This window comes from Sander lucioperca, chromosome 1, assembly GCF_008315115.2.
Source record: "Sander lucioperca isolate FBNREF2018 chromosome 1, SLUC_FBN_1.2, whole genome shotgun sequence".
Classification (NCBI taxonomy): Eukaryota; Metazoa; Chordata; class Actinopteri; order Perciformes; family Percidae; genus Sander; species Sander lucioperca.
The window spans coordinates 18,181,829-18,205,804 of NC_050173.1; the positions used below are offsets into that span (position 1 = coordinate 18,181,829).

The following is a 23,976-nucleotide window of genomic DNA, read 5'->3' on the forward strand; positions in this document are numbered from 1 at the left end:
TTTTGAATGAATGCATTATGAACTTTTATAGATTTTATTTGTATAAAATGTTTACAAAATGTTCACTTAATTCATTGCATAATACAAAGAGGTGTGCAGCTGTCTCACGGTACACAGAATAAGTTGAAGTAATCATTTTTGTAGCGGTTACACAGAATATTGTTTTGTGAGACTAGAAGCCGAGGGAACATAGCATTGCAGGAGCCGTTAATAAATGACCGTTTTATGCTTGGCGTCAGTAGTAAAACAATACTTGAAAATAATAATAAACTGTTAATAAACTGAGTATAAAAATGAAATGCTATGCTACAATTAAATCCTTCTCAGAATACTCCAACACTAACAGTAGAATTGGCTCACACTGGATCCTTCAGGAACACAGTGGGATTGTCTTGCAGACAGTATTAGTCTTGGTTCAGCATCATGGCAGCGGTTATCTCCAAAACATGGAGACTCCATGCACTTTTACAGTTAGATCCTACATCTCTGGAAACAAAATAATGATCCCAGTGTGGCATTGAAAATGTCTCCTCAAAGAATGTGGGATGTGCATCTTTGTACAACTACTTTTTGTCCTCTACCAGATACCTCCATATTGAAGATGTAATTTCTTTCAGGGTACATACTGCGTTTCCTTCAGGTTTCAGTGTGTTTAGAACAGCGTAGGGTCAACTTCCTTAGCCAAACATGTAGGCTACACAGTGCAACAAGCAGTAGAAGCTGTATGACCCTCTTTCTGAACTACCGATTTCCGCCATATTTGGATGTCCAGTCCACCCTGCCGTGGACAGGCTGCACGGGCGGAGCTCTGCTCAGGAGACTCCCAGAGGTTTTCCCCAGGGCTGAGTAGCTGCTCCCCTTCATCTGAGTCCTGTCTGCCCTCCTCTTCCAGCCCTCGTAATCTGGAGGAAAAAGCCAGTCAGTCCGTTTGTCTCATCACCAATATATACAGTAGCTATATAGCCAGGTATCTTTTATATGTAATGCAAGATACATTGACATCAGCTAAAAGTAAACAGAATTTCACAACTATGGTAAGCAAAATCAAACTATACAGGAACGTTTTTTTTTTCTCTAAAAATATCAACACAAGGACTCAAGCAAAACCCTACTAGCAACTATTAGAAAATGGTAATACCTTCATTACTTTCACTCAAAGATGAGTTGGATATGGGCTTGGGCTTCGCAGATTTCGATTTGTCTATTTTATTATCAGGAGAAGAAGAAAGATTGACTGAAAGAGTGGAAAAAGGGGAGAAACAGTCCCAGTGAGTGAGAGTTTGGATGGAAACATTGCAAGTAAGAAACTGTAGAGAGAGAATAGAGAAAAGGAGTAAAGGAGTAGGAATAGTTCGGCATGGCCACAAGAAAGTAGTTATTACAGAATACGGAAACAGTATTTACTTAAAGACTTGATGGGGAGTGCAACCTTTTGAGCCAGATAAGTGTGGACTTGGGGAGGGAGGTTATCTGATCTAAAAGAATTATTTTGTTAGAGTTACATAGATGGAACAAAATCTTACTTGTGTGCTGGCCAGCCAAAGGGGCAAGCTGGATTCTCTGTCCAACTGAGCCCACCTCTTTCTTTTGGAATGATGGGATATAACCGCCAGAGAGGTTGTATTTGGTGCTTACAAAGTTCCCTAAAAGAGGAGAAAGAATGGCTCTTTATTTTTTTGATGTATTACAACCTCTAGGTACCCAGCCACCATTAGCTTCTAGTCAGCATAATATAAGCTGAAATAATATGCACCATTTAAAACACAAAAACATACAAATGAAGAACCTTCAGTAAACACACCTAATAGATGTTCTCACACATGGTTTTACTGATACAAATGATTAGTGTGAAGCAGCTGCTGCATATGCAACAGCCACTGAGGACCCAAACACATAAGGCGGCCGAGTGATTGAAGTCATTCAGCTTTTCCAGCGACTCCATCGATCTGCTTCAGCAGCAGCCACAGATGCTTATCAGTGTCATTAGTGAAAAAGCCTCATTGTTCCCTTATGAAGATGTTGTAGTGCCATTTAACATCTATTTAGCAACTGGAGTTCTTAGTTCTCTGGTTAAACTGTGTATTTGTACCCTTGTCTCCTGCAGAGCCTTTGGCAGCTGGTTTCTTTCACATGTTAATAAGTCACTGGCTGAATACCTGAAGCTTGTTGCATCAGCCAACACACTAACTACAGCTACAATGTTTGTATAAGAAATAGCGTTAGCATAGTCAATTATAAGTAAATGTGCACCATTGCTTCAAACTGTCAAATACAACAAAACAGTTCACGTGAAGTCATCTCAATGCAATACCTTTGGAGAGATCTATTTTCTCCAGTATTCTCTCTTTAACAACCGTTTTCTCTGGTGGGCTATCCTCAGATTTAGAAGCATTCTCTTCTAGTCCCACACCAAAAAGTAGAGTCGGAGGAGATATGCATGCAATCGGAGAGAAAAAGGAGAAAAATAGAAATGGATGAGACAACTGAGAGAAAACTAGCATGTACATGTTAGCACTGATGGGGAGTGTGTCTATCTTCCCCGGGTCCTATGTTCCCCTCTTTGTATGAGACTGGGGAACATAGGACCCTTTTTCAAAAAATGGATCCTATGTTCCCCGGTCTGTTACTTTTTCCACCATTACTGCCAAATTCCATGGCTAACCCTAACCCTAACCCTAACCTGATAGATTGCGGGGAACATAGGACCCTTTTCCAGAAAAAGGGTCCTGTGCTCTCCGGTATGTATTCCTACAGGGGAACATAGGACCTTTTTTCTAAAAAAGGGTCCAATGTTCCCCGCTCGGGGAACATAGGGATGACCTCCACTGATGCAGCTGCATCTAAGCTAAAGTTAGCAGAAAGAGACACACAAAAAAAGAAAAGTGCTTGTTCTTGGTTTGAATGAAAAATGACACTTATGAGTGATAGGTGTACCAAAACAAACAGTGTGTGTGTGTGTGAGCGCTGCCTGGAACAAATGAGCAGGGGGTGCAGTTGAAGGCCAAGAAACACTTGATCTTACACTGACGGTCTTAATCTCATGAATAAGCAACGGAGAGGGAGAGACGAGGTGAAAGAAAGAGAGAGAAGAAGAGAGCACAGCGGGGACCCATATTGTGTGTCTGTCTACATGACAAATGATTTATAGAGGTCTCCCTTCTCTAAAGTCACAGACACTTAGGCTCACTCCTAACACTGCTTTGTCAATGGCTCCATAACTACTGATCAGGAGACATTACCTGCGTCATTAGCATGTAGTGCTTTCGTGGCACAAAGAGGACAGTGTCATATTATGTAACAGTAGATGACACTGACAGTCGCCAGGTTTCCACCGCATTTCAAAATGCAAAAGAAGTAGGGTTACTGTCTAATTTTGTTGCCAGACATCGTGTGTTAGCTCAGTTATAGATTCTCAAAAAGATTGTAATTTTTGCTGGAAGAGTTACAGTGTTTTTGTTGTTGTTGTTGGACATTGCAAGTCTGCATATGTTCTGTAAAGTTACACATTGTACATCCACATTAGGTCCAATGTGTTATTTAAAACATGTTTGTTAAGACGAGGGTGTGAAATAAACATAGAAAAAGACACAAAAACTGGCAAATGCAACAGGATACTTGGGTTGAAAGGCCCTTATTTGGTGACAAATTGTTTTTTGATTCTACTTGAAAAACTTGAAAAGAAATTCATAAATATCCTGGACCACAAGTCCTTCAATTCCTTTCTACATTACAGGAGCTCTACAAGCTGTTGACAGTTTATTTTGTCAGATATGATTTCTTTAACACGTTAGTGGAATCTGGAAACCTGAGCCCCACTCCCTGCACACTCCATCAAACCTCTTCCCACCTCGACATTAGACGTCAGTCCTCACCTGCGTTGGCTCTGGTGACAGATAATCCTCCTCCAATAGGAGCAAGCGGTTTATTTACAGCGTTTGAGGAGTTCTCCCACAGGTCCCGCAGCGTCATACCACTCAGCTCCTTCTCTCCAGGAGTCTGATTCTTGCCGATCAACCCTTAAAGCAACAGAAATGATGTGATAATGTTGTATTTTTTGTGAAACTGGCTGCTCAGGTGGCTCCAGTTGAACGCAATGATGCCTGATTGTTTTTACTTGATATGAGGACAATGCTTGTTTTAATGACCATAATTTATTGTCGTTTGCGTTACTGAAATCAATGATTTGAGTTTTGAGTTAGTAACTGTCATTCAGGCACAGCATTAGTTACAGAGGCTATTTTTCAAAAATGAACTAGATCTACCAGCAGTCATGCTGGACAATAAATCTGACCTGACACAGATAAAACAAAGCATATAAATACATTCCCATGGGAGTTTAAGAGATGATGCAAAACCATAAAGACAATGGAAAGATTGCTTGAATAACACTACGTTTTGGTGACCTCTTTCCAATCATTAAGATGACCTGATTGGCTGTTAGTCGTGCAGTCTTACCTGGCAAGTATCGTGACTGGCTCAGATAGTGCTGTCGTGCAGCAGATCCTGGGAGATTGGAGTCCATTTGACCAATCTTAACATTGTTGGGTAGCTTAGTGACTGTGCTGAAGGAATACAGAGGTTTATGCTCCTTGGGCCTGAAAACAGAAACCAGTGACTTACAGTAAAGGTCTGTGCCCAAAACATCTTGAATGTGAGTCCTGCTACACCTATAGATTGCTGCATTCATAGACAGATTGGGCAGAAAATATTTTATATACAGGTGTCATTAACTATATGACAATGATAAAATGCTTCACAACTATGATAACCTACTACCATCTTAAATAATGCAAGATGCATGAGACAGCTACATTTAACACACATTTTTAGTATTCTGCAATGCACTGCTCCATTGTCAAAGCTTACATTTTTGTCAAATTGCCAATCCAGTAGGCCATAACAGCACTTACTGTGGGCGGTGCTCCTTAGGGCTCCTCTGTTCCTCTGCGTTCCCCAGGCTGGGTTTCTTGGAGTTGGAGGCGGCGGTTTCCAAGGGGTCGGATTCCTCCCAGCTGTCCAAGGTCTTGGCCACTGTCTGGCCCCAGCGACGACGGCCACTCTTCAGTACCCCCATCCCACCACCACCACCATTGCTGTTCTCGCTGCCCAGCGATGCTGCTTTCTGCAGAAGCAGACAATACAACAGGCGTCCACACAACTGGTCACATTTAAATTGATCAAATCTGCCGAACTAACTTAACTCTAACTTAATTCCAGCTGCTTTAATTGTGCTACACGTCTTACTCCTTGGAAGAGGCGTCTAACATGCAAAGTCAGGGGCCAGAAGTTCTACTTTATGTATTAGTATTGCGACAAATCCTGACTAAGATAGTCTCTGCATCTGCATAATCTTAGGTGCTTTCATTCTTTCATTCTATTTAGCATGAAATACAATAAAGGTTGTGATTTGACACTCACCGCCTGGCAGAGGCCGGCTGGTTTACTCTCAGTTTGGGGAAGGGGAATCTGCTGAAGAGGCTGATGATGTTGCTGCTGTTGGTTCCTGGAGGAGGATGTGGAGGCTTTGGACTCAGAGGAAGACTGCTGGGGATCAGCCTTGGACTCTGAGACCTGGTTCTGGGCCAGCGGCCTGGCCTGGACCTTCTTGACCTCCTGGCTCTGAGGACGAGGCCCTAAGATCTGGCCTACCTGGAAGTACGGGTAACGCAGGGCCTAGACAGGGAGATCTTTGTTATTCTGTTATTCTGCAAGCATTGTTTTCTAGTACAATCAGAACATCATGTAACTTCCCATGAACTTAGAATAAACCAAATAAGTATAATCATTTGACACAGAAGCATGTTAGAATGATGGACATGCAGTGTAGACTGTATCCCATTCAGATTATTATTATAATTATTTTTTTTGCTGAGTACATTTAAAATGAACTTGAATTGTTTCCTTAGAAAAGGCTAAAACTAGATGTGCCTCCTACACCTGGGAGCTTTGTAAGCACAGAATAGAAAAGCACCGTCACTCCCGCTGAAAAGGTGTTTCCTCTTTGAGGCCCTCAGAGCAATCCAACTGTCTCAGTGGACTGGAAATTATGTCTGACTATGTAATGACCATGTGATGTACATGATATGTACATGTGACGCAGGGCACACCAGCAAAGGTGGAGGGAATGAATAGTGGCTTTAGCACTACTTAAAATGACTGGGATTAGGATGCTAATGCAATCTCAGTATTGGGACAACAGATAATCTGCATGTAGTGGAGAGTGTTGCACTGTAATGGAAATTGCTTCTCTGAGGACAGGTATGTTTTTTAGGTTTAATATGAAATGATGTCCCAAAGGTCCTTGGAGTCTAGGTTATACTATATATATATATATATATATATATATATATATATATATATATATGCAGATCCATACTTAATACTTTCACTCCCAATACATGGCATTTACATTGAACAGATGCGGCAAATAAAGCCTTGACTTCTGACTGTACTTCCAGACCTTTAGACTCAACCTTACGGCTCAGATTTGCCTACCTGCACAGCAGTGGGTCTTTTTTTGGGGTCCCACTGCAGCATGTCCCTCATCAGGGCGATAGCCTCATTGCTGGCATTAGGGATGAGGGTCTTCAGGTGGGTCGGCACACATTGGGGGAAGCGAAAGTTCATAGCAGAAGCCAGTTGGTAGCCCTCTGACCAATCTGTCTACGGAGAGAAACAATCAGATGGTTATTAATTATTATATTTATTAAACAAGTGTTTACAGATTGAGTTGTGAGATTGTCTTTTGCTAATGTTTATATTTAAAATATCTCACCACTGGAAATGTTCTTTTTTATAATCCACCCCACTTTGCTAAAGTTGATTTTAAACGTCAAATGTATCATTTGCATGTCTATGTAAACATATAGAAACTTCAATTTATAATCTCAGTGTGGATAAATCATTTATTTTACACTGTCTATTGCTACCTAAGTAGAGCATGGTAATCATGTGAGAAACATGATGGGTGATGTGAGAGAAGGCAAACAGGTTTTATGGCAATTTAAGTACATTATTGTAGATTCGGATTGGACATCTTTGTGTCCTTTGGCCTTGTGAGGGTCCATGACATGGTGTATGCCCCCCTCGGTGTAGATTATGTATTATAATGCAGAAAAGATCCAACACCACCTGAACACATCTGGTAAACACCATCTACAGTTTTGATGGAAGAGTTTCCAATGCAATTATACAATATATCGTAAAATATATATTAATTAAAAATATGACTTGTATGCTTTTATAATAAATATAATTAAATATAATAAAATAATAATACATCCATGAACAATGTAACATATACATCAGTGGCACTGAATGGCAGCCCTTGTGGTTGAGGTAACAGACTCAGTTCCTGACCAGGTCATACCAAAAATGGGCTCAAACATTGCTTAGCAATCATAGGGAATAGTAATGGATTTGGAGAAAGCCTTTGAAATGAAGTGTTCAGCATGGAGCACACTTAAGCTGCTTTGAACCACAGAGGGAGGAACACTTTGCCCCTGGCCTACTTACGTACTATTTATTTTTAAATGGTAAAGATATTTTCTCTAAATAAGCTTAGTCATATCATTTGGGACATCAATTCATTTCACACAGTTAAAACCCTGAATAAAGGTCAATCATTTCCACCTCTCTGCATTCAGTTTCTTCTCACCTTTTTGACGGTGCCTAGGACTTGGCAGATCTTAAAGATCTCATCCACTTCACTGTTCCCAGGGAAAAGAGGTCTGAGGGTGTAGAGTTCAGCCATGATGCAGCCCACAGCCCACAGGTCGATAGGAGAGCTGTAAGTCGACGACCTGAGCAGGACCTCGGGAGCGCGGTACCTGGACAGAGGGCATACTCAAATAAACTAACATAAAAACAGAGCATGATGCTCACAATGTGAATTGTACAGGGCTAAACTCACAAGCGGTCTAGCACACTGTAATTGATGCATAAGCTTTCCTCTGTGTTTTAGATGGCTATTGATGCCTAGACACTACTCTCACCATCTGGTTGATACATAGTCTGTGTAGGGAGGTTTGGAGCGGATCTCTCTGGCCAGTCCAAAATCTGCTATTTTGACCAGTTCTGGACCCATGCACAGCAGATTCTCTGGCTTCATGTCTCGATGAAAGAAACCTGTAGAGAGGTTAATGTCAAGCTGAGCCACTGTGTATAGAGTAAAGTCTAAATGGCCAAAGGACCTAATTACAATCATATGCAGCTATTTTATATTAGTATTTTACTTTCACTGTAGAATTCAGATAGCACAAGAAAGGGAAAACTGATGAGCCTGGGAATAGGTGTATATTTGTCTTCGACAGCGGTGGCCTAGGTTTGAAGGACTGTTTTCAAGTCCTGAGTATTTGACATTGACATTTTTATTATTTAACCATGGCCACACTGTTTCTCTAACCTTAACCAAGCTGGTTTAATGACCTAATCTTGCTTGGAGTAGCAAGATTAGGTTTGTACTTTTGTACTAGGTTTGTACAGGAAGATTGGAGAGTACTTTAGTTGCCACATGAAAGTTGGCATTATTTTTCCTTTAAAATGTATTCTGCTAATAAAAAGTATTTGCATATGAAGGCAATTTGTAGATACAGATGTAACGCTACATGATCCAAATTCTAAGCATGAAGAGACATGGGCAAAACCATAGACTGTGACTTTGTGAAATGAAAGTGATGCTGATGCTGATGAAACACGTATACCCAATGGAGCTGAAATGTTTGATGCTATTATAAAATATATCATGGCCAAGGTGTCTTAAATGGATCTAAGCATAAACACTAGTAGGCATACAGAATGAAACAAGTATATCACATGCACTTTACATACATTGTAATGTACATACTTTGTGGTGTTCTATCTGAGGGTCACACTAAAATGCAAAACATTGCACAATATACACCCAAACCAACTACTGAAACGTCATGCTACTTTTGAGCAGGTAAAGGATGATAGAGTAAAGCCTCTTACCATGCTTATGTACAAAAGCCAACCCAGATATCACTTGAAACAAGATGTTCCTAATTTCATTCTCTGAGAACATCTTATTCTCTCTAACAGCAGACCAAAGAGATAGAACAGGAAGGAAAAAAGGGGTAAAAGAGAAATGAAAGAAAAGCAGTTAAAAGAGATATCCCGAAAAGCACATGCGTTCTGGATGTGTGGAAGCATGTCCTGCAAGGTGAATACAGGCTGGCTGTGAATGTGTTTGCCTTTACACATGAACAAGGTTTGTATGAATGAGTCTCTGTAAGATTTGTAAAACTTGCACACATCCATTAATTAAAGAAATGCAGATCACTAAGTTAGATGAGGCAGTTATGAAGGGTTCACAAACTACAAGATTCTGATCAATTAATCAAATTCAGGATTTGTTACATTTTCCATATTTCATAGCTTTATGGTTTATTCATTATTTTGACGCTGTGTAGCTGTTCAATGAATCTTGCAGTATGCAACCACTCTCATGCACTTGCAAGGCAAGAAGTGAACACAGTACACCTACCATGTTTGTGAATAAATGACAGGCCTTGTAAAATCTGAAAGCTTATGTTTCTTATCACTGATTCAGGGAACAATTTTTTTCTGTGAACATAAAATTGATTGAATGAGCCTGCTGATAACAACAACATTCTATAAAATGTGTCTTTGTACACACACACACACACACACACACACACACACACACACACACACTAACTAACTGGTAAAGTATGCTGAAACACAAAGCACACATGGAAATATGCTCTAAAAACATCAGGTGCTTCCTTGACTTCCTAGTCTGCTTTTTGCCTTTCACAGGTGACAAACCCAGGCGTGTGTAGGCTACTAGAGGATGGATACCCGAACCGAGCCCGTACCCGACGGGCCGGGCCGGGTTCGGACAGATATTTAGAAATGATGTTCGGGTTCGGGTCGGGCTCGGTCACATCAGCACAATAAGGCACTGAACATTTTAAATTTAAAAAAGCTTATTATGTAGCCTGTGTTAACGTGCGCTTGTTGCCCCATGTGCGCTGATGCGCTCATCTGTTGACATTTCCGAATGCCTTCCTACAGTTGCTTAATAAAAGCGGGCTTTCCACACAAACAAACGTATGTGTCATTAGTATGAGAAAAAAAACGAGTTTTTAACTGTTTCGGGCTCGGGTCGGGCTCAGACATAAATATCTTAATGCCTGTCGGGCTCGGGTCGGGTTCGGTTACTGCTCTGTCGGACGCGGGCCGGGCTCGAACTGAAAAATGCGGCCTGATCCGCACTCAGTGTGTACGTCCAGTGTACACCTGGGGTTTCCAAACTAGCAAAAGCATCAGGGCTTTCCTTAGAGAAGGTGTTTGTCTGGTGACAGCTTTTACAGAGCCCTAATGCACGACAAGGGTGAACCTGTGAGAGCATGTTGTATTGACAGAAATACAAAATGTTCCACTGGAAACCATTGGATCCCATGAGATCCTTTAAATCGCATCACATCCGTGTTAATAAGTGTCTAAACCTTTTTCGTGGCAAATTGGCCCTGTACGGCTTGTGATGCAGAGTGGAAGCTCCTGACCAGATGCTGAAATTTGGGAACTCTGTGTTACGGTAATGATGTCAAACTAGACCACTGTGTTATACACCTCGTACATACATTTGCATTGTAAGGTGTGGTATTTCTCCTCTTACCTGTCTTTCATAAGCTGGTAGAGGTTCTCCTTCATATACTCAAAGACAAAGTAGAGGTGGTCATTCTCTCTGATTACCTCCTTCAGTTTCACCACATTCGCATGGTTAAGCTTCTTTAGCGACTGGTGTGTGACAAATCATGGAAAAAAGGCACTTATTTAATCACACAGATTTGTTCTACAAAGACATTAAATGTTTACGATTGTGAATCAGAGAATTCCAGAGAGAAGGAATACTGTCAGGTAAGGTAGCTACTGTAAGTTGAAGCTTCAGTCGGTAAAAGGCACATTGCAGAATGTTCCAGTGTGTGACATTTTAAAGCATGAGTTACATAGTTGATTTGCATTGTTCTAGATGCAAAGATACACAAATAAAGCTTTTCAGACAACTGGAACTGGCAACAACATTTAAGGAGTACCGTGCATTATTGTTAAAATCACTCAGCATTATCTTCCCATGAAAAAATTTAATATATTTCCATCTCTGGAAGTACTGCTGGCCCATAACCTGCCCAAAGCATCACCATCCTTACCTTCACCTCTCTTAGGTTCATACATTCTTCCCATGAATAAAACTTCCTCTTCATCCTGTGAAAGAAAGGCAAAACCCGACATTAGTTTAGAGTACAGATCAGATATACATTGACTAAAGGAGGCCATATAAATTACGCCCAACATACAGTAGAGTCACTACCTTTACAAATTCCCTTTGTTTGTCTCAATCAATAATTCAGCTTTTTAACGGTGTCTCTAATTACAGCTCATTTCATTTCAAGAACAAAACCAGCAAAAGCCGAAAACTGTAAAGTAAATTGATATTCTAAACTGTATCGGCTTTACCAGTGTTTTATTTTCTCCACATGAATGAATCTGAATGTATGTATTTATTAATGTAATAAGTTGTCGGTTTTATCGCAGCATGTGTTGCTATGTACATTAAAAGCACACAGCAGCTGGTATACGGGACACCTTTACGATAGCTTAATCTTCTCTGATCAATGTTACGTCTCCCTCTAACTGGAATTATGTAAGAGTTACTCAATGTGCAGATATCTTCTTCTCCTCTTTGGGCACCTGCCAGTTTTCGGTCATCGCTTCCACAATGTCAGCAACCTGACACACTCCCTCTACTTTCACTCCCTTTCACCGTCACCACATGTATTGTCTTGCATGGTAACCAAATGATCAAACAGTGGACGCATCTCCCCGGTTTCTCATCTATTATTGAACCCTGCTGCCATGCTGCTGAAACAAAGGCATGTCAGCTAGTTTGTTTGGCCTGGTGATAGCAGGAAACCAGTAGTCCTAAACTTGACTTTGAATTTCTTTTGATATGATGTTCACTGAATTGTATAACTTCACTATTGTGTAAAGAAGCCTTTAAAACTAAAGGGGGGGTGGGGGTGGTAGTAGCTCAGTCGGTGGGGAGTTGGATTGGGAACCGGAGGGTCGCAGGTTCAAGTCCCCGTACGGCTGGAGCGTGGATTGGTTGCTGGAGAGGTGTCAGGTCACCTCCTGGGGACTACCAAGGTACCGAACCCCCAACTGCTCAGGACGCTCCTCCACGGAGCAGCCCCCTCACTCTGAAATCTCTCCATTAGTGTGTACAACATGTATAGGTCCTGAGCATGTGTGTAATTCAGACCTGTGTTTAATGTGTGTGCAACTGTAACTAACAGAGTGAAAATTGTGAATTTCCCCTCGCGGGATAAATAAAGGGAGAAAAAGACAAATTTAAACTATATCACAGTATCAAAATAACCAACCAAACTCTCTCACAATATTCATGTTATATTGATACATAGTTATGCTCTAACAAAGAGAGACAATATTTCAATTTCATAAATGCTCAACATCCTGACCTCTTGATAGCCACCAGTTCTCCTGATTCGTTGCTTCTCCCCATCAGCACGCTGCCGTAGGTGCCATCACCCAGCTGCCTCAGGGTGGTGTAACGATTCATCATCTCTCAAGACGGTTTCATCAGCTTGTTAACTTTCCTGCTGCGCAAAACATGTTGAGGAAACACAGTGCAGACGCATTGATCAAATGTCTCTTCTACAGAAGTGTTCAATTGTTCCTTTACCAGGAGGTTTCACCGGGCCATTATGTCACAATGCTCACCGATTCTTGAAGTTCCAAACTCATCCTGCAGTAACTGATCCGTTGTTAGAAAGGTTGGATCCCAGGGATATACAGTAGATCAGCCAAAAGTCCACACCGTGCCTTTGCGATCCTTCAGTGACAGTAAAGACATAAAAATCAGCTGCAGCAGATACACACCAATCAACTACAAATACATAAAAATATAAAGGTAGAAGCGTTACCCGCTCCTGGAAATATTTTATGAGATCTGAGGACAAAGAAAAGCGAGGACCACTTCTTGTTTTTTCCTTCAGTGAGGAGGATTAGGTGTGTGTCTCACTAGTAGGAGGCTACAACATGGCCACCCAGGGAAGATGACAAAGCCAGCCCTAGGCAGATTAGGCCAACGGGGATGTAAATAGGACGTTACATCACCATCATGCTTACCGGCATCGACTACCTTCCCCAAGCACCCTGCCTGGCAAGAGGATTGGATTGACGCCACAGGCCTCAGTGATCACACTGTTATGTTGGATATTCATCCTTTAAAAAAAAATAACAGAACCGAAAACAGACTTAGTTGTTGTTGTCAGACTCTAGTGACACTAATATACTTTATTTATCTAGAAAATGCATAGCTGTCCACTTTTTTGTTTTAGGTTGCACCATGCTGCCATTAACATGTCCCTTATTTCAATGCAATTGTATCATAAGCACATACTGTGTATTCTCACATTGGCCTCCTGTCTAATACTTAAGAGACAATAAGGTAAATTGAGTAGCCTCCCCTGAAGCCTTTTAAGCTGTGTTCATCATTGAGCATTGAGGATGCATGCTGGGTTGTCTAGTAGATGTTTGGTTTCTCAAATAGAAGACCCATGTATGTATTCCTGAACTTTTGCACATCCTGCACTAATCCATAGAGCCTCTTTTTTATTTTTTTATTTATTAATGTTATATAGTTATATATTGGTTGCAGCCCAATGCGTACACACAAGGATTTGAATTCCATTTGTCAGCTATTTTCATGAAACTTAAGTAAAGTGTGTTAGAACCTGTCTCCTCACTGACCTGCTGTATTTAGGTTAAAGGAAATACAGTTGCAGGTAAGCCAAGGCCTGCTAAACAAAATAAGATTATTGTTTATTTCATTGAATGGGGCCAGGAACTCCCATCCAAAGAGAATGTCCTAACTGGATTTAGTACTATGACTCCTGGTAATCGTTTAACGAATAAATCCTCGGTGCAATTAACAATACGTAAATGTTTAAAGATTTGTCCTAATTTTAGCATGCTGTATATTGACTTCTCCATTTGTCCTTTTTCCACTGCAAGGTAGAAATGATTCCTCTAAACAATACCCTGCTTGATGCCCCACTCTCACTGCAACAATAAGCACTAGGACGAGTCGAGTCGAGGACTGCTGGCCTGCATTCAGCTTTCACATATGGCACATATGTTGTGGAGGGAATTAAAGGGAATTAGGATGTAGCCTATCCAGGCCACATGACGTTAGGGAAGCTATTCAAGGTCAATTACAGTATATTGTGGACACCAACCTGACCAGTAGAAAAGAAACAGAGTAGCCTATGTTACATTTGATCATAACCTCTAAATGTAATTACTGGGTAAAATAAATGTATAACGTTAGTTAATTGCTTTTCATAACTGTTAACTATATACTCAACGTAACACGCATCAGCTAGAAGTTAACGTGTTGACGTTAACCTAACTCTAAGAAATAACAGCTTTGATGAACTAACGTTATGTAAACTTCCGTCAAAATAGACAGTGTAGCTTTTCAGAAAAAAGGTCAAAACTAGAGAAACATTTGTTGATGTCAGCTTGACAGTTCAGCTCTTCAAACATCTTTGTTCAGGCCTATTCCTCTGTTTCGCCCTTCTTTTTAGTCGTTCTCTTATAGTTTTAAACTCACCATTTAGGGGCGTAGCTCCTTCCTTGACCGTTGTCTGGGCCTGCTGATAGCACGACGTTTCTTTAAAATAAAACCCACGGAGTAGCCTAGACCATGGCCCATACCTCGCTCCGATAGGGTGCGTGTGTGTGCGCGTGACTGCTCCCCATGGAAACGTACACACAAACGCGAAGCTTGTTGCCCGTTGCCAGGTGACGAGTGGGGCGTGCGGGCGCATTGATTTGTGGGACTGCGGAAATGTAAAACCTTCAACATCATATCAACCTTCTTATATACAGTCTATGATATCAACCCATTGACATATATAAAAGTACCTACCCCGTTCTCTTAACCCATCCATGATATCAACATGCCTTAACGCTTCTTTTAATAGGCAGTACACCCATGCTTCAACGAAAGTACATGTCATGACCATGTAGTAGTTTTGCGCAGTCCCTAAATTATTTTAAAAGAATATTCCGATCCCTAACAGAGTTACATTTGAACTACTCAAAGCGAAAACCATGCTACAGGTGAGACTTTTTTTTATAAACCCATATATTTACGCAGCAAGCTTCAGACCCCAAATGATTTGATTATTATTCTAAAACCATAGCTGCTAACTGAAAAATGTCTGTCCCTAGTTTTCCAGTGCATTTGCAACCCAAATGTTTGAGTGTTAGCTCTTTACTACCCAATGACTGTTTACACCTCTCTGGCTCTGGATATAGTGGCAATGCAAGTGTTGCACCAATAGATGGAGCTGTCGGGCTGTTTTTTTTTCTTCCATATCGGCCCATATAGAGCTGTGAAGACACAACTTCAAAAATGTCAATTGACTATTTAAATTGGCCTGTGTTTTTTAATGTAGACCAGTAGCCTAATAATTCGACCAAGTCTAGGCCTATGCCATTTCCAACAGGCCTATTAAAAGTAGCCTAATAAATCCATGAATAGAATAAAATATCTATAGGCTATAGGCTACAAAGCATCAACACCTGAACACAGACGTTTTGATGTCAGCCCTGATGTAGAAGAAACAAAGTTAGATGTCATGCCCATCACATCGGCGGTCAAATATGATTTGCTTCATGTCCATTCATCCCTGCAGCCTGCGCGTCATAGGTTGCTGACTATAAGTCTACAATAAGATACTTTTCCCATCTGTCGCTTGTAGGCTACGTTAGTGTGTTTGCGTGTGTCCAGGGAGGGTGGTCTTTACACACACATGAAGCAGGTAAAGCCAATAAGCAGGAGAAGAAGGGATAGCAAGTGGAATAGCGCTCTAAGAGGATTACCGCTGTCGTTAGTCACCCGCCGGGTCTTGTCAACGGATGCCCGGTTCGCCGGTTGGAAAACAACGCACCGGGACGCCATGCAGTGACCTGCCGAAAGCCGGGCGAGGAAACGGGTCATAGCCTACTCGACCTGGTGCGAGTCGGAGAGCGTTTTGAACCAGTGGTGTATATGTAGATGAACTGTGGCATTGCAAGATGCTCCATAGTAGTTTTTACCTGTTGGGAGCGCACAGGAATCCGTCACTGCGATTGTATCTTCACCGAAGATCGGTTTCCTGAAGGAGGGGGTTGGTTGACAGGCTGTTTCTGACATGAAGACCCGGCCTGCAGGGATCGGCAATGTCAATGCCGATTGGATGGGTTCGCTCCCCTCCAAGCTCAGCGCCATGCCCCTCAAACACCTCGCCGTGCCAGGTGGGCCTGTCGTGCGTAAAGATGTTTGGTTTCTCCTCTGCGTCTACTCATCTGTCCATCACACCTGGATTTATACCACTGTACACTTTGCAAAGATAACAACAAAGCTACAAGTCTGAGAGGAATGTTTGGCTTTTCGATTTCCATTTCTCATCATAATCATCATCTCTTTTACAGGGTCTCATGATTCTTTTACCTTCTGGGTGGATGTGCATGCTCCTGTTGGACCCGACCAGAAGGCATATGTGAAGTACCTCGCCACCATGTTCAGCGTCTTAGCCAAGAAAGTCATGGTGAAGTGGTCCATGACCCAGGTACTGAGTTCAGATCAGTGACATGTAGGCCTACAAACCTAACCATCTGTGGAGCCAAGCAGCTTGCCGATGATATATGAAATGATCTATCTTGAAAGCCTGTGCATTTTACAGCGTAACAGATGTTTTGTGTAATATAATGTCTGTATTCCTAGAATCTGACATTTAAAGAGCAGCTGGATGCAGGAATACGCTACTTTGATCTCCGGGTCTCCTCCAAACCAGGCGAGTCTGGAAATGAGATTTACTTCATCCATGGCCTGTTTGGTCACAAGGTGAGCACATATTTACTGACATTTAAATGCTTCATCATAAGGCTACTGTGACTACATCCCTGTTTCTTCGTATTGTGATTAAATATGTTTTAAGTAATCTGTCACAGTCAATGTTTTCTTTCTAGATCAGATGTCTCCAATCCTGGAATGATCAATGATTTGTCCTTTATTTTGTCTCCTATAACTGCACGAATAGTGAATGTTTTCTGCTAGTGTTGTGTTCTAGTTTCCAGCTCATGATGTTAGTAGTGGGATGGCGATGGCCTTGAACAGGGATTACAGGTTGCAGCAAATTGCCTCTAACCTTTCCCTCTGTTCTCCCCCTCAGGTTAGCGATGGCTTGTTAGAAATCAACTCCTTCTTAAGCAGACACAGGAAAGAGGTGAGCAGCACTTTTAATAGTTTGCACAGATACATACGCATGAATAAAGACCAGTGATGGACTGGGATCAAAAAACGGCCCTGGCATTTGCAACACAACTGCACTATTGTTGTCACTAACCTAGGCTTGAAAATTAGTAACTCTGCCTTCCGATTGAATCTTTCCACACACCTAGCCGCAGTGCAATCTTGAATATTTGTGGCTGCATCCATAAAATAACTTATCAAAATAACCCAAAACAAATTATCAGTAGTGGCCCTTCTGGCATTTGCCCAAATTCCAGATGGCCAGTCCATCACTGCCAAAGACGGATAGAGTTTGCCTACTAACTGATTGATTTTTATGTTTGTTTGCTGTAGATAGTGTTTCTAGACTTCAACCACTACTATGCAATGGATCTAGAGCATCATGTGTACCTCATCAGCATGCTCCAGGAAGTGTTTGGCAGCAAGCTTTGCAACAACTGTGCAGTGGAGGGCATCACTCTGGACTACCTCTGGCAGAAGAAATACCAGGTGAGATCAGAATGCATCAATGAAAGGGATCTCGGATCATTTAAAGCTCATATACATTAACAAGTCAAAGTGGCATGGGTGTGTTGTTTTTGGATGTGTGTGTTTACTGGACTTAACCCCGGTGGTCAGGTAATCCCTGCCGCCTATGGCTCCCCTTAACAAGAATTAGTGGTGAGCGTCATGCCGTTAACACTTGTTTCATCCAACCCGCCCTCCTTCTTTCATTGTATTTAGCTTGTATCCTTTCTTCACACTCTCTTTTCATTTCTCTTTGTCTTTTTTTGGCTTTCCGTTATTATTTTAATTTAATTTCCTCGTCTCACACTGTCTTGATTTTCCTCTTTATATATCTATCCCCTTTTTTAAGTATCTACACATACCTACATGTGGAAATGAGCAGCTTCACATACACACGCATCTGTGTGTGGGCTTCCTGTTTTAGGTGTGATTCATTATATGTCTGCAATGGTTTAATGTGCATGTCTCATTCAGATACTATCAGTTTAACTCCTGCTCCTATGACCCTAATCTGTGATTGGCTTAGTTGGCAAAGGAGAAGGAGAGAGAGAGAGTGCAGGGCAGACAGAGGAGAGACAGTAGTGGAGCAGAGATTTGCACAATTACCTATCTTGTTATAAGTGTCTTTGGAAAAGTCCAAGACACATTGATGTATTGACCATATGCTAATATTCATGTAACCTCTGGACTCAGAGTGACTCACGCATGACACTGAATATGTGTAACGTACAAAGCATCCCTGTTCTCTGTACTATTTAGAGCATGGACAACGTGTATCTGTGATATGATAATGCATGACCCTGAAGCTGGATAAATAACAGGCTCTCACAGCTATCCTCACTCATTCGAGCATGCGTGCACTTGATGAACATGTGTTGCTGGGTGTCCATCTGCAGATGATTGAATTAACCTACAGAAAGACAAGGGTTGCCTAAAAGTATTTATTTAGACAAGGATTGCTATCACAACACCCGACTAGTTCTGTCATTATTTCACTGTTAAATCCCTTTGGTAAAGAGTGGACTAGTCATGTGTGTTTTTATGATTTTAAACAAAATTGTCACACCTACGTTAATGGGATATTGTTGTAAATTATGTGTAGATGCAAGAAAGTTAAAATAATTTCCAGGTGCCTGGGTGGCTCACCTGGTAGAGCGTGCGGCCATATACAGAGGCTCACTCCTCAAGGCAGCGGTTGCAGGTTTGGTTCCAACCTGCAGCCCTTTGCTGCATGTCATTCCCTTTCTCTCTCTGTAGAGAGAGTCATGGTTTTCATTATTTTGAGTAAAATAGTCAGTAGCAATCTAAAACAATATTCAATTGAATTCATAATTTAATATTTTCTTTGGTATTTTTGTCATATACAGATATGCAATGATGATTGCTGGGTAATATGTATGTTGATATTGTCTAATGTCAAGTCTTTTTTTGATCATGTAACAAGATGATATATGGTAGCTAGTTAGGCGCAAAATCGGTCAAGACTGCCAAGCTGAGCACATCTGCAAGCCAAGCGAGCAGTCATGCCTTTCAAACATAAAAGCGTCAGTAACTAGCTTGCACTGAGGCCCGTCATAACTACCTCACGCCACTGAACATGAGACTATCTGAGTGTTTCCGTTGTACCCCGTCTGTGCAGTTTTTTAAACGCATCTACTCACTGTCCTACATTTGCTTTTCTCCTCAGGTGATTGTGTTCTACCATCATCCATCAGCTCAGGATATCCCTGTCATGTGGCCTGGCAACAAGATCCCTGCTCCCTGGGCGAACACCACCGAACCCAAAAAGCTCACACAGGTCAGAAAACAGCATTGGCTGTGATAAGTACTCACCAGCATACATTTTTCATTTTATAAGTGGAAAAGCTGTACAGATTACAGAATTTGCTAAATAAATCTGCAGTTTAGACATCAATTACACAGGCTATGTCCCTAAATCCCTCACATCAAGGTAATTTAGATTAGATTTGTTGTGTTTAAACTGTTTATGTTTGACTTTCTCCTGTCTAGTTCCTGGAAACTACACTGAGGGAAAGAGCCAAGGATGGCTCCTTCCACGTGTCTCAGGCCATCCTCACACCCAGGGTTAACACCGTGGCCAAGGGCCTGGTCTGGGGGCTGCGCAACTACCTGGTGGAGAGGTCAGTGACTAAGTTTGGGTGTTTTTAGAAAGTTCTGACTGAGGGAGGTGTGGTGGAATATTGTGGATGTGTGGATATGCATTATGCAAACCTGACTGGTAGTTTCAGTACATCCATTTGTACATATAACTTGCTTTTAAACACGTGTCTAAGAGTTAGGTGTCCAGCCCAAGTGTTTGAGCGTATGTGCTCTTGCATCTTTGAACCTTGTCCTCTTCTCTTATGCTCAACTCCATTTTATTTCTTAAGTCTGTGGCCACTAGAGGACAGTACAGCAAATGCTACAAATGCCTACAACAAAGAGGATTGTCATCTTTGCACATACTGTATCAACCAGAGCAAACAAAATATTAAATGCATAACAACAGAATGATGCTTAACCCTCCTGTTGTCCTCGGGTCAAATTTGTTGGGAAGTTTGGGTTTCTTTCAACCTGATTTCCAAAAATTGACATTGATGGCTCCATACAACGCTCTTCGCAGGTAAAATAAATGATCAGTTCACTACTTTCATTTTGAGTGGTTTATTCAATTTTATAGCATTTGAAAAAAAAAACTGAAATGGTTTTAAAACAGTTTGTCAGTCAAAATAATTCATAATTTCAGCTCTTTAACTCAAAAGTTAGATATAATTTCATATAAATAAAAATGTATTGACCATTATTTCCACAAAAAGAAGAGTGTAAAACTAGTGGTAATAACTTGGTGTTAGTGGGGGGGGTTTTAAGCACCAAAAAAAGTGTTAATTTTTGACCCGGGAGGATAACAAGTTGCATGGTCGACAGGAAGACAACACAAGGGTCAATATGTAAATATATACAGATGACTGTATGTCATTACTTACTTTGCTACGTTTTTACCTCCACTTTTATTTTTACACAGCTCAAACGCTGTTGTGTCACATTTAACAATTTGATGTGACCTATTTATGAGGTGAGATACAGTAGAATTAAGACTAACATAGATGCAGTCATAAAAAACAGCTTCATCAACATTTTTTATTATTTATTTTTTATAATCATTGGACAAATGAATTAAATAAAAACCTACAGCATCTGCCTTTGGCTGCAGATTTGTGGTGCTGTGTGTTCACATTGTGCTGCGACACACCATCCAGACAACAGTATGATTTCCTGAAGAAGCGTCTTTCCATTTGCTGAGCTATTTTTGTAATACTTGACTGTGATTGGCACTGATGTTTCAGAACTATGAGGCCAGTGATGTGACTGGCTGAGAGTGTATCTATTACTCACCACACCCTCCGATGGAGGATGTCGTGTAGAAGCAAAACCAGAGTGGACGTTTCATCTACTTAAAACAAATTGACTACCTCTGTAAAAAGTCTGCATCTTTAAGTTTGGCTTCTCTGTTACAATATTCTGTCACTTCACTGGTTTATTTCACTAAGGATAAGCTATAATCCTCTTTATCCATTTCCAAACTATAGGGGATCAAACACAAACACATGTCATCTCTCAGATAAGAGATCTTATTTCCTAAGCAAGGACTAAATTATTTGCTCAAACTTTAGCAGTCATCCAGCTTGTTGAGCCTAAGCTTTAAGTGGAAATGACAGCGGAAATCCTGACTTAAGAGAGTATACATACCCACCATACCCTTAAAAGTGAGAGAAACAGCCTCTGATGCCTGGGTATAAAACTCCTGAACGGACTCTCTGGCGAGACAGGAGGTGGCCTAATTTTGCACTTCCGAGGAAATGGGATTGTTTATCACCGCTGGATAAACATTTGGACTTCCTGGTTTTGTTCTGCTGGTGGCTCAAACACAGGGGGAGAATTTAAGGGTGTTGGAAGGCATACAGCTACAGAGTCATGGCATGTGTTTGTGTGTGTGTGTGTGTGTGTGTGTGTGTGTGTGTGTGTGTGTGTGTGTGTGTGTGTGTGTGTGTGTGTGTGTGTGTGTGTGTATGTGTGTGTGCGTGCCAAGAACCAAAACAGAAAGTGTTTGAATGCAGAGCAATTTTGACACAATAGTGGCAAAGTAGTCTCTGGCTTTAACTTCATTTCCATCAGTCTCATTTTTCCCCCTCATCATGACACTGTATCCGAAAACCTTATCAACAGCTTTTCATGAAATTTGGTGGACAGACATTCAGCCAAGGAACCACTGATTAGCGTTTGGCAAGGTTATAGCCATAACTACAAACCTAACAGAGACAGAAACTTGGCTCATGTCAAGGAATCAGTTTGAATTGAAATTCAAGTGACAGAAAAGGGGGGTCAGGCAACAATTGACCCCCCTTTTCTGTCACTTGAATTTCAATTCGAAGTTCTAATACAAACATTCTTCTTTTGTGGCTCTAGAAACCTGCCGACCATCATGTCCTGGGTTGAGGCTCAGAGGCCGGGGATGGACGGGGTCAACATCATCACCTCTGACTTTGTGGAGCTCACTGACTTTGCCAACATTGTCATCAAACTCAACAACCTGCTGTTGTCTGAACAGGACCACAAACAAAGATGACACACGTTTGCACAACAGCCCAAATGTGTGCTGATGTGGTGCAAGTCGCAGGGCAGATTCTTCCACCATTGTTGGATAATAGCTCTTACATAACGCCAGAGTCCCTATAAAGTTAGTTTTAATAATAATGTATTATATTGCATTAGTGACTTCAACAAGGACGGTTTATCATTAGCAAGAAATTAGCTATTTCTTTAGCAGACAGTTTCATTGTCTTGCTTAAGGACTAGTAAAGCAGTAAAGGGATACTGTATGACCCCGTTTAATGGCCCTTGAATAACATAAAACCTTTCAACCTTTTGAACCATTTTGAACGTCACGGTTTTTGTTGCAGCTGGCTCTCTCAGCCCCAATATCATGCACAAGTCCAAAAGAGGGGAAGAAGCTGGAGTTTTACCACCATCAAAAGGTCGACCAAATCCTGTCATACCACCGCTTTGGCTTCATTTCTGGATTCAAACTGCTATATTCCCTTTTGGTGGAAAAGCTGGAAATATACCACATTGTAGTGTCTAATGGCCATGCAGCACAGATTACCATGCAGAAACAGACTCACAGCTGCCTGTGACCTGGACAATGATTGTACGAATCAAGGATTTCAACATGGTTCCAACATCTCAAATATTATGCTGTGTTCACACCAAATGTAACCAATATCCTATATTGCATAATTGTTTTGCTTTTTTGAAATGCTGTATTTATAGGTATTTAAGGTACCGTCTGCATCAGAACATAAGGTATTGGAATGAAAAGCGATCAGGACAAATATTTAATGATACTTTTACTGTAATACATCCAGCATTATGTTAAATAATTGTCAATGAAAATGTTTGACATGATGGCAGTGGATTTGTTGACATTGCATTAATAATTCTCTTGGCCAGTGATCTAAAGTTGGATTTTAACTATGCACTTTGTTTTTTTTCCAATAATGAACATAATGGGGAAAATACAGGCTGCATTTTAGTGAGTATTTTTGTTTGTACGTTAAAAACTGCCATGACACTTTGCTAACTCTGTCTCAGTACATATCGCTGGGCTGTAAAGTTTAGCATCTTTAGGGGGGAATTGCAGAGGGAAAGCCATATATGTGTGAAACTTGTGCCACAATGCTCATAAAATACATCAACTAATGCATATACACAGCTATAAATGTTTATGATTGTAGTATTTTTGCACAGTATTTCTTTCACTTCCACTATAGAGATGCAGAAATTCTAACTATAACGGTAAATGCATAGAAGAGCTTTTACAGCATATGTTAGCCCTGCATCGGACTCCATAAAACTGACCTTGTATACTACATATGGAAATAGCAAGGGGGAAAAAATGGCTGGCCAACATATTGTAGTATGACATTTTTCATGTGTGTATCTTGGTGTGTGTGTGTGTGTGTGTGTGTGTGTGTGTGTGTGTGTGTGTGCGCTTTGTGGGCCCAGTGATTACTATGCATGACATGGACAGTATTGCAGTG

General features: G+C 41.1%; 2 protein-coding genes and 1 long non-coding RNA gene across 16 annotated transcripts; 2 read left to right on the forward strand and 1 right to left on the reverse strand.

Moving 5' to 3' along the window:
- Nucleotides 1-23: 23 nt before the first annotated feature.
- Nucleotides 24-14,916, reverse strand: mak (male germ cell-associated kinase). Of its 13 annotated transcripts, XM_036006822.1 has the most exons (18): nt 14,684-14,828; nt 13,195-13,290; nt 12,787-12,898; nt 12,525-12,665; nt 11,196-11,250; nt 10,664-10,785; nt 8,971-9,053; nt 7,995-8,127; nt 7,658-7,829; nt 6,496-6,663; nt 5,419-5,673; nt 4,911-5,122; nt 4,456-4,595; nt 3,873-4,016; nt 2,312-2,398; nt 1,524-1,643; nt 1,139-1,234; nt 24-902 (listed from the first exon to the last, which is right to left on the reverse strand). In XM_036006822.1, the coding sequence occupies exons 4-18, from the start codon at nt 12,626-12,628 to the stop codon at nt 742-744; spliced, it is 2,052 nt and encodes a 683-aa protein (XP_035862715.1). In that variant the 5' UTR covers nt 12,629-12,665; nt 12,787-12,898; nt 13,195-13,290; nt 14,684-14,828; the 3' UTR covers nt 24-741. The 13 variants fall into 13 exon arrangements, with proteins under 13 accessions (XP_035862715.1, XP_035862716.1, XP_035862719.1 ...); XM_036006823.1 differs by lacking the exon at nt 13,195-13,290 and having other exon boundaries at nt 12,525-12,662; nt 14,684-14,916; XM_036006826.1 differs by lacking the exon at nt 13,195-13,290 and having other exon boundaries at nt 1,139-1,201; nt 14,684-14,916.
- On the forward strand, nt 8,329-14,291 carry LOC116051098. The gene is made up of 3 exons (XR_004105267.1): nt 8,329-8,442; nt 8,496-8,518; nt 14,278-14,291. It is a non-coding gene; the product is annotated as an uncharacterized LOC116051098 (long non-coding RNA).
- Nucleotides 14,917-15,006: 90 nt separating the features above from the next.
- plcxd2 (phosphatidylinositol-specific phospholipase C, X domain containing 2) lies at nt 15,007-23,146 on the forward strand. Of its 2 annotated transcripts, XM_031301362.2 has the most exons (9): nt 15,007-15,195; nt 16,187-16,374; nt 16,552-16,688; nt 16,844-16,963; nt 17,292-17,345; nt 17,705-17,860; nt 19,566-19,676; nt 19,889-20,019; nt 22,343-23,146. In XM_031301362.2, the coding sequence occupies exons 2-9, from the start codon at nt 16,272-16,274 to the stop codon at nt 22,500-22,502; spliced, it is 972 nt and encodes a 323-aa protein (XP_031157222.1). In that variant the 5' UTR covers nt 15,007-15,195; nt 16,187-16,271; the 3' UTR covers nt 22,503-23,146. The 2 variants fall into 2 exon arrangements, with proteins under 2 accessions (XP_031157222.1, XP_031157223.1); XM_031301363.2 differs by lacking the exon at nt 16,187-16,374 and having other exon boundaries at nt 15,008-15,195.
- The last annotated feature ends 830 nt before the right edge of the window (nt 23,147-23,976 follow it).

Excerpts from the sequence above, each read along its gene's own strand:
- plcxd2 (XM_031301362.2), top strand. The coding sequence starts at position 16,272 with ATGAAGACCCGGCCTGCAGGGATCGGCAATGTCAATGCCGATTGGATG. Across the intron at positions 16,375-16,551 it reads CAAACACCTCGCCGTGCCAG|GGTCTCATGATTCTTTTACC; the intron begins GTGGGCCTGTCG and ends TCTCTTTTACAG. Across the intron at positions 16,689-16,843 it reads TGAAGTGGTCCATGACCCAG|AATCTGACATTTAAAGAGCA; the intron begins GTACTGAGTTCA and ends CTGTATTCCTAG.
- mak (XM_036006823.1), bottom strand. The coding sequence starts at position 12,628 with ATGATGAATCGTTACACCACCCTGAGGCAGCTGGGTGATGGCACCTAC. Across the intron at positions 7,830-7,994 it reads GACTATGTATCAACCAGATG|GTACCGCGCTCCCGAGGTCC; the intron begins GTGAGAGTAGTG and ends CCCTCTGTCCAG. Across the intron at positions 5,674-6,495 it reads AAAGACCCACTGCTGTGCAG|GCCCTGCGTTACCCGTACTT; the intron begins GTAGGCAAATCT and ends CTCCCTGTCTAG.